The sequence below is a fragment of the Oryx dammah genome, unplaced genomic scaffold (genome assembly GCF_014754425.2).
Source record: "Oryx dammah isolate SB20612 unplaced genomic scaffold, SCBI_Odam_1.1 HiC_scaffold_14, whole genome shotgun sequence".
Classification (NCBI taxonomy): domain Eukaryota; kingdom Metazoa; phylum Chordata; class Mammalia; order Artiodactyla; family Bovidae; genus Oryx; species Oryx dammah.
This window is the reverse complement of record NW_024070198.1, coordinates 45,488,344-45,501,999: the sequence shown is the minus strand read 5'-3', so window position 1 is coordinate 45,501,999 and position 13,656 is coordinate 45,488,344. Positions and strand designations below refer to the sequence as shown.

Sequence of the window (13,656 nt, the reverse complement as noted above, 5' to 3'; positions counted from 1 at the left end):
ATTGTCATTTCCTCCTCCAGGGGATCTTCCCAACCCAGGATCGAACCCGTGTCTCCTCCATCTCCCGCACTGGCAGGCAGACTCTTTCCTGCTGAGCCACCCGGGAAGCCCTGAGGGAGGGCTGGAGGGGTAAAGTCCTGGAGGCAGGGGTGACGGGTGAGCCACAGCACCGTCTGTGCACACCATGGCGAGGACTCGAGAAGGATGAACAGCAGCTTCTGGGTGTCTTGTCTGCTGACAGTGGTGGAGGGGGACCAGCCCGGGGAGCTGGAGTGGGTGGACGGCGTGGGCTCTTCTGGGCACAGGGGTGGAGGGGCCCAGAGGCAGGTGGATGGGTGGGTCTGAGCTCAGGGCTGCAACCAGGTGATGCAGAAAGCGATAGAGGATGACAGTGGAGAAAGAGCAGGGCCACGGGAGGCTCTCTGTTCTTATCAGACTCGAATGAACCAGAGAGGGAAGGAGTGGAGGACAAACTCGGAACTTTCAGGAGCCTATGAGCAGACGCCTCCTGTATGGCCAAGGGCCAGCGAAGGCACGGGGCTGGTGCTGAACGTGACTGAGGCTCGTGGCCTCCACTCTGGGGGCCCCAGGCTCTGCACGCCTCCCTCCCCAAGTAGCAGGAGGAGCTGGGGTTCCTGTGCTTTCCTTTGGGAAGTGGCAGCTCTTCAGAGCCGAGGGCTGGCAGGATGAGGCCAAAGCTGAGCAGGCCAGACAGGTCTGATGGAGCCGCTCATGGATTAGGAGTCAGAGGGCGTCCAAGTCTTCCCTTTCTACAGCATAGGCTGGCTCAGAAAAATTGACAAAATGGTTTATGTCCTTTCTATGGGGTTTTTATTTTTAAATCCATCTTTTTTTTTAAACCGGATGACAGTATATTTCTTTTTAAAGTATTCTGAGATGCTTGAAAGTTCTCAAAGTAGATAAGAAGGGAAAGCCTCATTTCAGACTGCATTTTATCACCACATTTTTCAGAGAATGACAGGGTATCCGGCCTCCTGTTTGCTTAAGGGAGGCTGGCTGCAGAACCTGCCTTTGGGGGTCCCAGGATGAAGGCGGGACTCAGGAAGGCAGCTTCAGGGGACGAGCCACCACAGGTGAGAAACGCACCCTTACTTAATTCTGTTCCTGACGGGATTCCCAAGATGCTCTGGCTGCCCCCGTGAAGGGGTTGGACAGTGGTGGAGAAGATGCCTTCTCAGGGTGTGGTGCATGGCTTATCCCCAGCTAAGGACGGCAGACCACCGCCCACATGGCAGCCTCGCCTTCCTGCCTACGCCCCTACCCCCGCCCCCATGGTCAAGAGCAAGCCTGCACCAAAATAATGAATCACAGCAGAAGACAGGGGTATGAAGGAAGTTCTGATGAGCCAGACAGATTTCTGTCATTTTGAAATATACAGGAAATGATTGATCAAAGAGGAAGCGTTTCACTTAGAAAGAGAACATGGAGCTTGCACAAGCGTTTATTTCTTAGAAAGAATTAAAAGTGGCATCAGACTTTGAAAGAGGTGCACCGTGATGCTCTCTGAAACTCTTCCGGCCGCTCGACGCTGATTGTAATGAGTTGCAAGCTCCAAAGTGATCAAGCATGGCTCAAGGACTCTGACTTACATGAAGGGTCCTCTGGGGCGGGTGGGCAGGAGAGTATCCTGATTCCTAAGCCTGTTCATCTGGAGCTGCTCCTGTGGGGCTGACAGTCTTGGATTCCCACCTGCTGGGTCTTCAGACCACAGCCTGGCAGCTGAGTTACTCTCAGCTCATGCTCTGCTCTGGCCAAGGCCACAGACACCTCATCTGATGAGCATTAGGTCCTGGGCTTGGAGGCACTGGGGCCTGGGCATGGGCAGCAGGGCTCAGGGTGGTGGGGGGGCACAGGGTGTAATCACAGCCAAGTCAACCCATCTGGGGAGGAGTCCTGCTCCTGACTTGTCTCCAACCGCAAGGGCAAGAGAAGAAGAGCTTTGCCACTTAGGAGCGTGAGGCCTCAGGCTAGGGGCCCTTCCCAGGTTCCTCTGCCTCTAAACGAGGGGGGTTCCCCCACCTTGAAATGTCCGCAGTACCTCCTTCCTCAGGCTGCACTTCCTACTTGCGAAACAAAGGGTCCCAGGCTCACGTAAGCACTAAATTAGCGTTTGCTAAGTGAGACAGATGTGTGGGAAAAGAACAAGTCAGTTCAACATAGAGTAGCAGAGAACTTTCAAGAATGGCAGACAGATGGAGCTGGGCTAAAAATGAAGCCAGAATGGTGTGCCTGGTTGGACAGGTGGTTCTTTAGGGGGTAGAGGGCCGTGGGTCCTGAGCGGTGGAGTAACTGCAGCAGCCTGCCTTCCCTTTGCAGGATAACCTGTTAGACCTGCTCGCAGACACCCGGTCCATGCCAGTGGGCATGGGATTCCAGGAGACCAGAAGAGGTGTCACTGCCTCTTTTTGCCACACTGATGTTTACCTCTGAACAGTGGAGAAAGGGGACCATCTGTTCAGGCAGACACCCCCCGAGCCCACAGTCAAGGCTAGGACGCACCAAGATTCCCAGAGACCCTAAGTAAGGAAGGAAATGATGCTCTGAACTGCACACCATGGGGGCACTCTGAGGTGTGGTGCCTGGCCCTGCCCCCAGAGGTACTAAGACCCAGCTCATGAAGACTGTCTCAAGCCCACCACAGGCCTTAAACTGTCAGGTACTCTGCTCCATGTTACGTGGCAGGCTGCATGGGAGCAGAGTGTGGGGCAGAATGGATACACGTACGTGTATGTCTGCTGTATACCTGAAACCAGCCTTCCCCGGTGGCCCAGCTGGTAAAGAACCCGCCTGCTAGTGCAGGAGGCATAAGAGATGAGGGTTCGATCCTTGGGTTGGGAAGATCCCCTGGAGGAGGAAATGGCAACCTGTTTCAGTATTCTCATCTGGAAAATTCCATGGATAGAGGAGCCTGGAGGGCTACAGTCCATGGGGTTGCGAAGAGTCAGACACTAGAAACTATCACAACATTGATAATCAGCCATTCTCCAACATTAAAAAAAAAAAAAAAAAAAAAAAAAAACCCAAACCAAAAAAGACGCATACAATATATAAAAAAATTACCAGTCATTCTTTTATGATGCTCTTGATGTTAGCCTTGGCTCAGAAACCTTACATAAACTCTTAGTATAAGCCCAGGTCTGCCCTTTACCCGAGAACAGAGTCTCCCAGCAGTCCAGGCTCTGTGAGGCTGGGTATCTTTTCGAGTCTGCCCTACGAATTGTCTTCTGCCCAAGGCATGGTTGTGTCTGCACCAGCCCCTGGCTTGCCATTCAGATTCCTGCCACCAGCCTTTGCTGAGTGAGTCCTCTCTCCGGGTGTCATCCTGCCCACCTCCTGCAGCTTACCCTTGACTTAGATCAATGGCCACTTCCTCCAGCAGGTAAGATTCAGACTTCAATGAACTGTTCCTCCCCTCAATGACTCTGACCTTGGTCTGGGCACAGGCTCCATCTCAGCTCTGGGACATCATGAGTGCTGTTATCCTGTGTGTGCTTTAACCCTCTGCCTGTGCTGTGTGATTGGAAGGAGGGTTTCCATGAACCAGCCTGAGTCCCGTGGGTTGATGAGATTTTTCTGTTGCTCCTTGACTCTAAGGGGAGATTGCATTCACAGCTGTGGGCAGGGTACACGGTGATCAAGCACATTTACTCAAGCTTGCTCACCCAAACATTTCCAGTTACTGAAAGGAGGTGACTAGATTCGCTGGCAGAGGACCTGAGGAGGGGGCAGAGGGTCCTTGTCCCACTTCCTAAGTGGGCACCACGGGCAGGACTCGGGTTCTCTGCCCTGTGGGCCTGTCATGGTCAGACGGTGTGATGAAGAGACGTGCCCCCCGACTCCTGCCACGCCAGCCACTCACCATGGTCCGGACGCCGTACTGCTTCTCCACTTTCTCCTTTAACTGTCTGAAACAGGCCTCCATTCTCTCATGAAACGGCCTCAGTGCTTCTGTGACTTTGTCTCCATGGATCCTGATCCCTTCGGCCAAAAACGGAATCTGAAAAACATACAGGTCGACATTCCTTATCTCCTGCTTAATGTCTCGAAAGAGCAATGTACACCCGGCAGAAAGTGGCGAGCCATGTGCAAAATGCCTCTGTTTTGGTTGTCCAATCCAACCAGCTGATTAAATTCATCAGCCAGGCATGCTACTCTCCCAAACCAAAATGTGTAAATGAAAAGCATTTAGGTCGGACACGTCTAGTGCGGCGTGCAGGGCACGGACGTATCGTTGCTTTGCCTGACTTGCGTTTGACCATCAACCCCAGAAGAGACAGCTCTGTGCTTTCCACTTGAATTTGAGAACTGCATTTTGGATTTGTTTAGCTGTAACTTGATGTAGTCACAAAGGGCCATGTCACAGTGCCAAGATTCCTTCGCTAAGAATACTGCCTCTATAACCCACTCTAGTATTCTTGCCTGGAGAATCCCCGTGGACAGAGGAGCCTGGCAGGTTACAGTCCATGGGGTCACAAAGAATTGGACACGACTGAAGTGACTTAGCATACATGCAGAGCTATAACTTGACCTACTTGCAAAGGGCCATGTCACAGTGCAAAGATTCTTTTGCTAAAAATATTGCCTCTACAGGCAATTGAGAACTCTATTCCAAAATGTAAAAACCGAATTATATGTGATCTATAGTCCTGAAGGGTATTCTTATTTGGAAAGGAAAACCAAATTTATCCTTCCTTAAAACTAAAAATAATCACCTCTCTGCCAACACTCCTGTCACAAATATCCATGCCGACACTTCACATTGGATCATGGAGATGTAGCTGACCTTTAAACGCGTTGTAGAGACATTTTTATTCCCCAGCCCCAGAGACCCTCCAGAGTCCCCCAGCTTCTGCATCCCCCGAGGCTCCAACTGGGAGGTACATGCTCTCCAGTGCAATCAAGCTAAGAGGCTTCTTCTTAATAATTTATAATTAAATCAAAATACTGATTAAAAACAGATTTCCTTAATATGACAGAACACCAGTGTAGATGAGCAGATTTATTAGTAAGAAGGATAATAAGTCCACAATTGAATTTCATGTGAACAAATTCAAGAAATCTTATCAGGATGAATCAACGCACAAAACGTATTTGGCTGCCATTTATAGCAAGCAGCTGGAGCCTCTTGTGGTGCTCCAGGAGAGGACAGGATAAGTGAGCACCCTCCCTCGGTTGACACCCCTCAGCCTCCTTTTGGGCTGCACTGGCACAAAGCGTGTTCAGCTGACAGCTGGGTCTACACCCAAGGTAAACCCCAGGCATCTCTTTCTGGCCGTTATCATCAGGAGGGCAGTGTACAGCTAAGATTTCAGACGAGATGGGACCTTTTACTTTTTCATGCATATTACTCTTGCAGATGGCAGCCTCCAGGGGCTAGCTGCAGTTTGTGTAGGTTCAGCAGGAGAAGATGCTCACAGAAATTTTCTTGATTGCTGGGGGTCGGCAATGGCAGGCTGGGGATAACCTGCTGTGGGACGGGGAACGTGTCCTGTCTATCCTAGAATGAAGGCAAGGATAGGAGTGTGGTCTTAAGGTGACAGCCCAGCCACTCTAGACACTGAAAGCATTTTGCTCTAGAATGGACCTTTCTCAAATGTGCAAAATGAAGTCTAGGCATTTCTGTAATTTTTTGTGTTGGTTTGACAAAACTCTTAATTGGCCAGATGCTTGACATCAAAGAAGCTACTTGCTGGACTAAAGTGAAGACCTTTTGGTTCAGGTCTTGGGAATGAATGAAGGGCGATTTGAGGGGTAAAACTGGTCCTTTCAACTGGTCCCTGACATTGGTTAGTTATAGCTTTCTACAAGAAGGGTGGGATGGGGCCCTTGTTCTATGTCCGCTTAGGGCTGAACTGAAGCTATGAATAAAAAGATGCTCTGTGCAAACACTCCAACATATGAAGTGCTTAGCACATGAACGGATGCCATGGACTGAGGCCTGGAATGGTCTTTGGATTCCAGCAGGCTGAGCATCAAAATCTCTCAGGCAGATTCCTGAACCCATAGTCCTGATCTGGTCTAGAGCAGGTCCCAGGAATCAGAACATCTAAAGAGTTTCCCAGAGCCCAGAGCAGGAGGAGGACATCCCCCAAAGCCACACGTATCTTCAGGTACGTGCTTAGTCATGTCTGAATCTGTGCAACCCCATAGACTAGCCCGCCAGGCTCCTCGGTCTAAAGCATTTCCCAGGCAAGACTACTGGAGTGGGTGGCCATTTCCTTCTCTATGGGATCTTCCCTACCCAGGGATGGAACCTGCGTATTTTGCGTTGGCTGGCAGATTCTTTACCACTCAGCCACCTGGGAAGCCCAACTCAACAACACGTTGAGTTGTTCAAAGTGAGCATGGGGCCGGCTCTCAAAATAGCGGTGCTACATGTGAAATCTGCTCCTGTGTGTCTCCTACAAGGGTTCACGGCTTGCTGGTGGCACAGAGCACTTAGAAGCAGCGCGAAGCGCTCCAGGAGCACCACCCCCGGCGACCTCAGTCAGGCCTGTCATCAGCTGGGCATGGTGAGAGGGTCTAGGCTTTCATTTCTGTGCATTTCAGAAGACACATATGCGGGCACCTCAGTGGGCTTGTCTGAGCCTACACGGATTCATCCTCAGACCCACAGCAGGGAGGCTCCGTGAGACAGCTGTATCTGTGGAAAGAGGGAGCTATGCCTTTGAAGAAGGGGCTGGCGCTCCCGGCTGCAAACCTGAAGAGCCCCACGCACGCAACTGGCCCCTGATGGACCCCAGCTCCCAACCCCAAGGGGCTCAACACCCCCTGCTTCAGCAGAGGCAACAGCAGAGCCAGGAGCTGCCTGGAACTTAATAACCAGCCTTTGCAAGTGATTTTAGGCACCAAGGTGTGCTGATTGTACATCAGGGATGGAAGCTCTGCCCAGGAATCCTTGGGATTCCCAGCAGGAAAACCTTGCTTTGCCCTGATGAAGCTTCAGGGAAGAAAAACAAATCAAACAAATTAACAAACAAAACCAGAAGAAAGCATCCCAGTAACCCCAAACTTCTTCCTGTTACTGACCATATGACTCAATTACTGACATTAAAATATGGATTTTCAAAACATCGCCAAATGAGAGCAAGATCACAGGTAATGTTTTGAATATGTATTTTTCATCACTCTTTGATTTAATAAAGTGGGTAGAAAACAGATTTTTTTTTCAACTTTCCTGTGAACTGCTTTAAAATTCATCCTTTAATATAGTTATTAGGGGTGATGACATAGTGCTGATATAAAGTTCTCTCTGGGGAACAAATTACTTTCCTCTGTAGGGCCTGAAACTCTTAAAATCCAATTTGCTGTAAAAGCTTACAGGGAAAAAAAAAATCAATATAACTTTTTGCAGACCAAACTAGTTTTTGTGTAGCAATGGTTTTACAGCCTTCAGTAGAGTTTTGAATTTTGTACCTTCTGGTTCCCACAACATCTAAAATGGAATCATTCAGACCTGTAAATCCTCTCCCTCTTTTTCTTAGTTAGAGACGGAGACTGCCTACACAAAGCTTATATCCTGTGCAAAGAAACAATTCTGTAAAAAGTTCCCTTAAATTCAGCTCCCAAGGTGTCTTACCAGAGAAGAATTCCAAGGCCAAATTGATATCAAATGCCTAAGTCACACCCATTGGGATGGTTGTTATAAAACAAAGAAAAAGAAAATCAGAAAATAAATGTTGACGAGGATGTGGGGAAACTGGAACCATGGTACCTGCCTGGCAGTGGGAATAGAAAGCAGGGCAGCTGCTGTGGAACAACGTGGTGCTTCCTCAGAAAGTTGAAGATCGACGCATCACACAACCCAGCAATCCCCCTGCTGGGCACACACCCAGAGGAAGTCAAAGCAGGAGATAGGAGGTTTGTGTAAGCCCAGGCACAGGGTGACTGTGGTCTCTGCCTCCCTCAGCTCTCTGCCCTCAGCCTGGCACACGGGGCACAGATCAGCAGTGCCCTCTCTGCCTCCCGAGGGAGAAAAGGAAGCCTGAAGAAGCCAGCTGATGCTGGGCAACATTGAAGGTGGGAGGAGAAGGGGACAACAGAGGGTGAGATGGTGGGATGGCATCACCGACTTCAATGGGCTTGAGTTTGAGGAAGCTCTGGGAGTTGGTGCTGGACAGGGAGGCCTGGGGTGCTGAAGTCCACGGGGTCGCAAAGAATCGGACGTGACTGAGCAACTGAACTGAACTGAACTGAAAGGAGTCAGCTGCCTGAAGTCCAGAGCAGGTGGGCAGAGTTTCCACAGGAGCTGGGTCTGGACATTCCTACTACACCAGGCTCACACAGACTCCAAAAGCCCATACACAGGAGCCAGGAACGTCCCACGGAGCCCAGGACACCCTCCAGAGATTTCCAGACCACATCCCTTGAAGGAAGTACTGAGAGCCCTCAGGAGCACAAGCAGAAAAGCCCAAGAATATGCAGAAGTATCTGGAACACTCCCTGCAACCCTGACCACCGGCAGAGGGGATAGGAGGGTGGGCACTTGGCAGTTCCCCACCCCCACCTGCCATACCACCCGCCTGAGACAGGGCCATGACCTCTGGGAGTCATCCCCCAACCTCACCCCCAACATTCTGTTCTGTTGATACCAAAGATTTTCCACCAGGCAGTATACCGACTGAGGGGAGGAAACAGACCCAGCTCATTTGCAAGAGCGAACGGTCTAGGTATTCATATTCATGACAGTGGCCAGGGGTCCAGTTAATCGCAGTGGCGGTGGGTGGGTTTATCCCGTACAAACACGGCCGTGTGTACTCCGTGGCGGCTGGCAGGTGTGCTAAGGAGGCCCACAGGGATCTGGTCCCAGGCCCCGCCGTCCCCACCCCGACCCTGCAGCTGCTGGGAGACGTTTACCTGCCAAGCAATCAGGTCCTTGAGCTTCTCGATCTTTTCGTGGGCCTCGGGGTGCTCCTGCAGGTACCGCTCGGTGAAGAAGGCCTGGCGAGGAACAGAGAGAGTGGCTGAGCCCACCAACATGCCCCGGCCGCAGGCAGTTTGGCACATCTGGAGTTCCCCAGGCCCGGGGAGAGAGCCGTGTGGAACGCAGGACCACAGCCCTACCGTCACCAGGCTCACGTCCCCCCAGGTGGGGCCCACTCCACCAAAACATTCGGGAAGGTCAATACAACCGAAGGACTCTGTTCACTCACTGCGGAGGCCCTGTTCACAGAGCCCAGCAAGGCCGCTGCTGACTGGCCACCCCCACCCCCTCAGGTCATGGGCGGCACTCCCCAGCTGCTTCCGGCCGTGATCATCAGCCGGGCCTGCTCTGCACCTGAGGACAGCTGGGACGCAGCACCACCTCCCTGTCCCCTCACGGCCCACCTTCGGGCAGCGCCCTTCCTGCCTTGGTTTCCCCTTCCTCTAGACCAGGGGGGCTACGGAACTCTTCCTGTGAAGAGCCTCAACTCTGCTGCCGTTGTATCCAGAAGATAGCCTCGGACACTAAGAAGCGGATGGCCGCGGCCACATTGCAAACTCCATGTACAAAATCAGGCGGACCCTGTGTCTAGATCACAAGCCCATGACCTTCAACTTCGGCTCCATCTTACTATTTTTCTAGAGAGATCAGCTGGCTGTCCCCACCGCACCAGTTCCCCAGCTGTTCTAAATATTCTAATGCCGTTGTCTTCCACTACAACTGTATATTGTGGTCTTTAATAACCCCAGGTCTCTAGACAGTCAGGTGGGTCACTCTCCATCAGCACAGTCCGGTAGGGGACTGGGGACAATGTCCAGGTCAGCCATGCCCGCGGTGGGGTCTTGACTGCTGGCGGCGGGCAGAAGCTGCCCCCGGGGAGTGGGCCCGGTTTGGCCCGCTTCAGTGAGCCCGACGAGGTCTCTGGGCTTGGAGGTGGGGTTTGGAGCTAGCCCGTCCCTGGGGGCGGGGCTGCAGCTAGGAAGCGGGCATGTCACGTGCCTTCTCGTAATTGGCAAAACCTCCCATGACGGCGGGGTCCACGATGCCGTTCAGGAGCATGGAGAGCGGGTTGATGGGGAGGCTGGGGTCGTCTAGGTGCTGCTGTACCATGCTGTTGATCTTGTCATTGGTCAGCTGCATGGTCTCGATGGCGTTCTCCAGGGGGCTGATCTCCACCTGTGGAAGCAGGAGGACAGGATGACTCGGGCCGGCGGCCACACCCTGCCCTGCCCTGCCCCGCCCCTCAGGGGCCCTTGCCCATGCCCCGGCACCTCGCCAGAGGAAAGGCATCCAGACTGTGGCCCGGGCTTCCTACTCCCTGTGTACGTTTCCTTCCAGTGGATCTTCAGGGTAAGGTCTCTCATCACCCAACAAGAGAAGCCGGGCGTGTGAGCGTCTTTACACGTTTCCACTGACCCGGTCCCCACATGCAAAGTCCAAAGGCACGATGCAAGGCCACCTTGTCCCGGGTGCGTATGTGTGCACATGCTCATCTGTACACGTGTGTGCATGCATGCATGCGTGTACATGTATGGTCATCCCAGGAAAACACAGCCCTGAGTGGTGCTTGAATACAGCTGCTTCACAGAGGAGGGCTTTCAGCCATGGTCTTGTCCGCTGCTTGTTTTAAGAAATCTGGGGCAATCTGTCCTGTCCCTGAGGCAGGAAGTCTGGGCGCTTTGTAAAACCCCCTGGAACTGCTTGGTCCGAGAAGTTGGGGTCCGAGAAGTTGCTTGGTAGAGAGGTCCTGCCACGGTCTCCACCTGTGATCATGTGCCCTCCAGGGAATAAAAGAGCTCGCCCAGCGCCAGCCAGGGGCACCTCTTCATTTGAATCTCACAGGCCTCCCTTGCAAACCTGATGCCAGTCAGCAGGACCTTCAGGGCAGGAGGCAGGGCGGTCTACCTCAGGCCCACCTCTGCCCACACTGCCAAGGCCCTTTTTTCACTGGGGGCCCTGCAGGGCTCCGTGATGCTCAGCCCCGCCCTCCTCTCTGGCTCAGCTCTAACCACCTGGAGAATGTGACTGGGTTTAAAACAGTAACAGCACCTTCACGCTGGGTCTCCCTCTAACAGACCCAAGGCTGGGCACCTGAGCCACGTCCAGGGGTGACCTCAATGCAAGATAACCTGGTCCTTGCCCTCCCCAAGGCCACTATGCTGGGTCCCCCTGCATGTGCCAGGGACCCAAGGGTGTCTTTAGCAAATGGCAAAGAAGAGTAGCCTGTTTTCTTCTTGCTCCAGCCCCTGGGAGCTATCTGAGAGGCAGAGGGAGGGATGGAGGTGCAGAGACACTCAGAGAACAGTTCTGCTCTTGGCTAGATCCCGGAACGACAGCCTCAGCTGCTAGGCAGGAAGCCCCTGCGTGTCAAAGAACAGTGTCCTAGATTCATCAAACCAAGAGGGTCAGCTGCTGCCCACACTGTATCCCATGCTGGTCTGTCCTGGTAGGCAGACCCTCAGCAAGAGGGGCCCGTGTTATTGATAGCGGGATTATTTCAGTCATGCCATCCGGGGATTATCCAGCTTCCAGCCCTCTTAGTTCACTAAAAAGAGGGCCAACACAGCCCGTGGCAGAACCATATCCTTATAGAAAATCAGGGATTGCCTCTCTCCACCTCGAGCTGTTAAGCACCTTCCTTGCACACCCTGGCTGGCTCGCAGAATCCCCGATTACAAATGGCTTACGGGCAGAGGCTCATTAGGAAGATAGAATTGTGCCTGTTTATGGAAGGGCCTCCTGGTTCATCTCTCACCCACATACATCACCAGCTCCAAACGGTGCCAGCAAAGGCTTGCGTTTCTGCCACCTGCCACGCGTCTCCTGAGCCTTTTTCAGCTCAGGGCCCGCCAGGCGGCTATGGGGGCACATAGCCCTAGGGCAGGCTTCAGAGCAGGAGGAGAGGGCGCTGGGGTTTGGGGAAGGGGAAGTGGCTGACCACAGGCATACTCAGCCAGAGGCCCAGAGCTCAGCTGGCGAGGACAAAGGTCAAGAGTGGAAGCAAGGCTGGGAAGAGAGGGTGCAGCCATAAGGTCTTAGGATGAATCAGGAGCATCCAAGGGGCCTCATGGTAAACTGAACGGTGAGAACCACCCCTCTGGGTAAGATCCTGCCGGGTAAATACCCAAGGCACTGAGACACAAGACAAAGCGTACATATTCTAATCAGATCTTTTTATACCGGCCGTTGTCAGTACGCTGCTGCTGCACAAGAATCTTTGGCCCAACTCTGGTTCCTGTCATTAAAACTGTCCAATAGTAAGGTGTAGCTGATGAGATGCGAGTCATTCTTTCTTTAAAAAGTGTGGGCGGTGGGGAGGGTATATTCTCAAGCTATTTTTATTTGAAATGAGCAAGTACTATTAATCAAGTTGTTTGTCGTGTAAATGACAATAAGACCATCAGGAAGAAAGATCTTAAAAAGGGTATATGAATTGGAATCTGTCTTAAACTTTGCACTTTGTTAGCAGAAAGAACTGTCCAAACAGCACAGTGAGGGCTGTGTTTAAATATTTTGTAAGAAGAGATGAAATCTTAATTCTCTGGTTTTCTTCTACATTAGAGGTGGCTGTGATTACAGCATGTCCACTGTGGTATTTGTGGGCAGGGAGAGAGATTCTGGGTTGTTAAGCCTGATGTGGGGTCTGCAAGGTGTGTGCTGGCCACGGTGACCAGGTGACAGGCCCCAGGAAGAGGCTGGGTCAGACCGCAGCAGAAGGGTGACGGGCAGTCTTTCTGCAGGGTGTGCTTACCATGAAAACAGACTTGACCTCAAACCACCTCAGAATGCCAGGCAGCTTATAGGCAGTGGTATAAATGGTCCTCTCGATCCACATATTCTGCAAAGGGAACATAGACCCACGGTGCTTAGAAAAAGGATGTTGCAGGCGGCTGACAGCTTCTGCCCTCGGGGGGACCTGCTAGGCTCTGGGAGGCAAGGTCACCAGCCACCCAGGGAACACCTCACATGACATGTGGTCCCCTGTTCCCTGGCCAACGGCGCCCACTTCCCTGGTATTTGGAAAAGAAAAATATAACAGACGAGTCAGGAGGAATTATCTGCACCCAAACAGGGGAGGCCCCCTCTGAGTGAGCAGATTTTTGGAAAGGCTCTGATGAGTTTAACGTTAGCCTTATTGAGTGTTCAAAAGAAACCCGAGGATGCAAATCCATTGAGGAAGATGGGGCTTCGTAAAAGTGACGTCTCACATTCTAATAAAATCAGTTAGCACTTTAACGATTTTTTCTTTGTATAACATATATTTACATCAGAAAATAAAGATATGGAAATAGAAGGCAGAAAAGGGAATGGCACCCCACTCCAGTATTCCTGCCTGGGGAATCCCATGGCAGAGGAGCCTGGCGGGTACAGTCCATGGCGTTGCAACAGTTGGACATGACTTAGCAACCAAACCACCACCATCACCAACCACCCAGAGATGACAACCTAAACTTTTACTATCTATTGTTAAGCATACTTATTAAGCATTCATAAATGTGTATATATATATTTTCAGTGAAAATACCATTTAATAATCTGCATCTTTCCTAAAGAAGTTTCCTAGGTGACACAGTAGTAAAGACTCTGCCTGCCAATGCAGGAGACACAGGTTTGATGCCTGGGTCAGAAAGATCCCTTGGAGCAGGAAATGACAGTCCACTCCAGCATTCTTGCTAGGAAAAATCCCGTGGACAGAGGAGCCTGGAGGGTTA

The 13,656-nt window shown here is 51.9% G+C and overlaps 1 protein-coding gene across 2 annotated transcripts in view; it reads right to left on the bottom strand.

Annotated features, from left to right (window-relative positions):
* Nucleotides 1-13,656, bottom strand: part of DOCK1 (dedicator of cytokinesis 1) — a 561,005-nt gene that overhangs the window by 23,266 nt on the left and 524,083 nt on the right. For both annotated transcript variants that reach the window (XM_040254437.1, XM_040254438.1), the window contains exons 44-47: nucleotides 12,696-12,782; nucleotides 9,944-10,120; nucleotides 8,878-8,961; nucleotides 3,881-4,018 (exon numbers count right to left, since the gene is read on the bottom strand). In XM_040254437.1, the coding sequence (XP_040110371.1) occupies nucleotides 3,881-4,018; nucleotides 8,878-8,961; nucleotides 9,944-10,120; nucleotides 12,696-12,782 (486 nt within the window). The remainder of the gene's footprint in view (nucleotides 1-3,880; nucleotides 4,019-8,877; nucleotides 8,962-9,943; nucleotides 10,121-12,695; nucleotides 12,783-13,656) is intronic.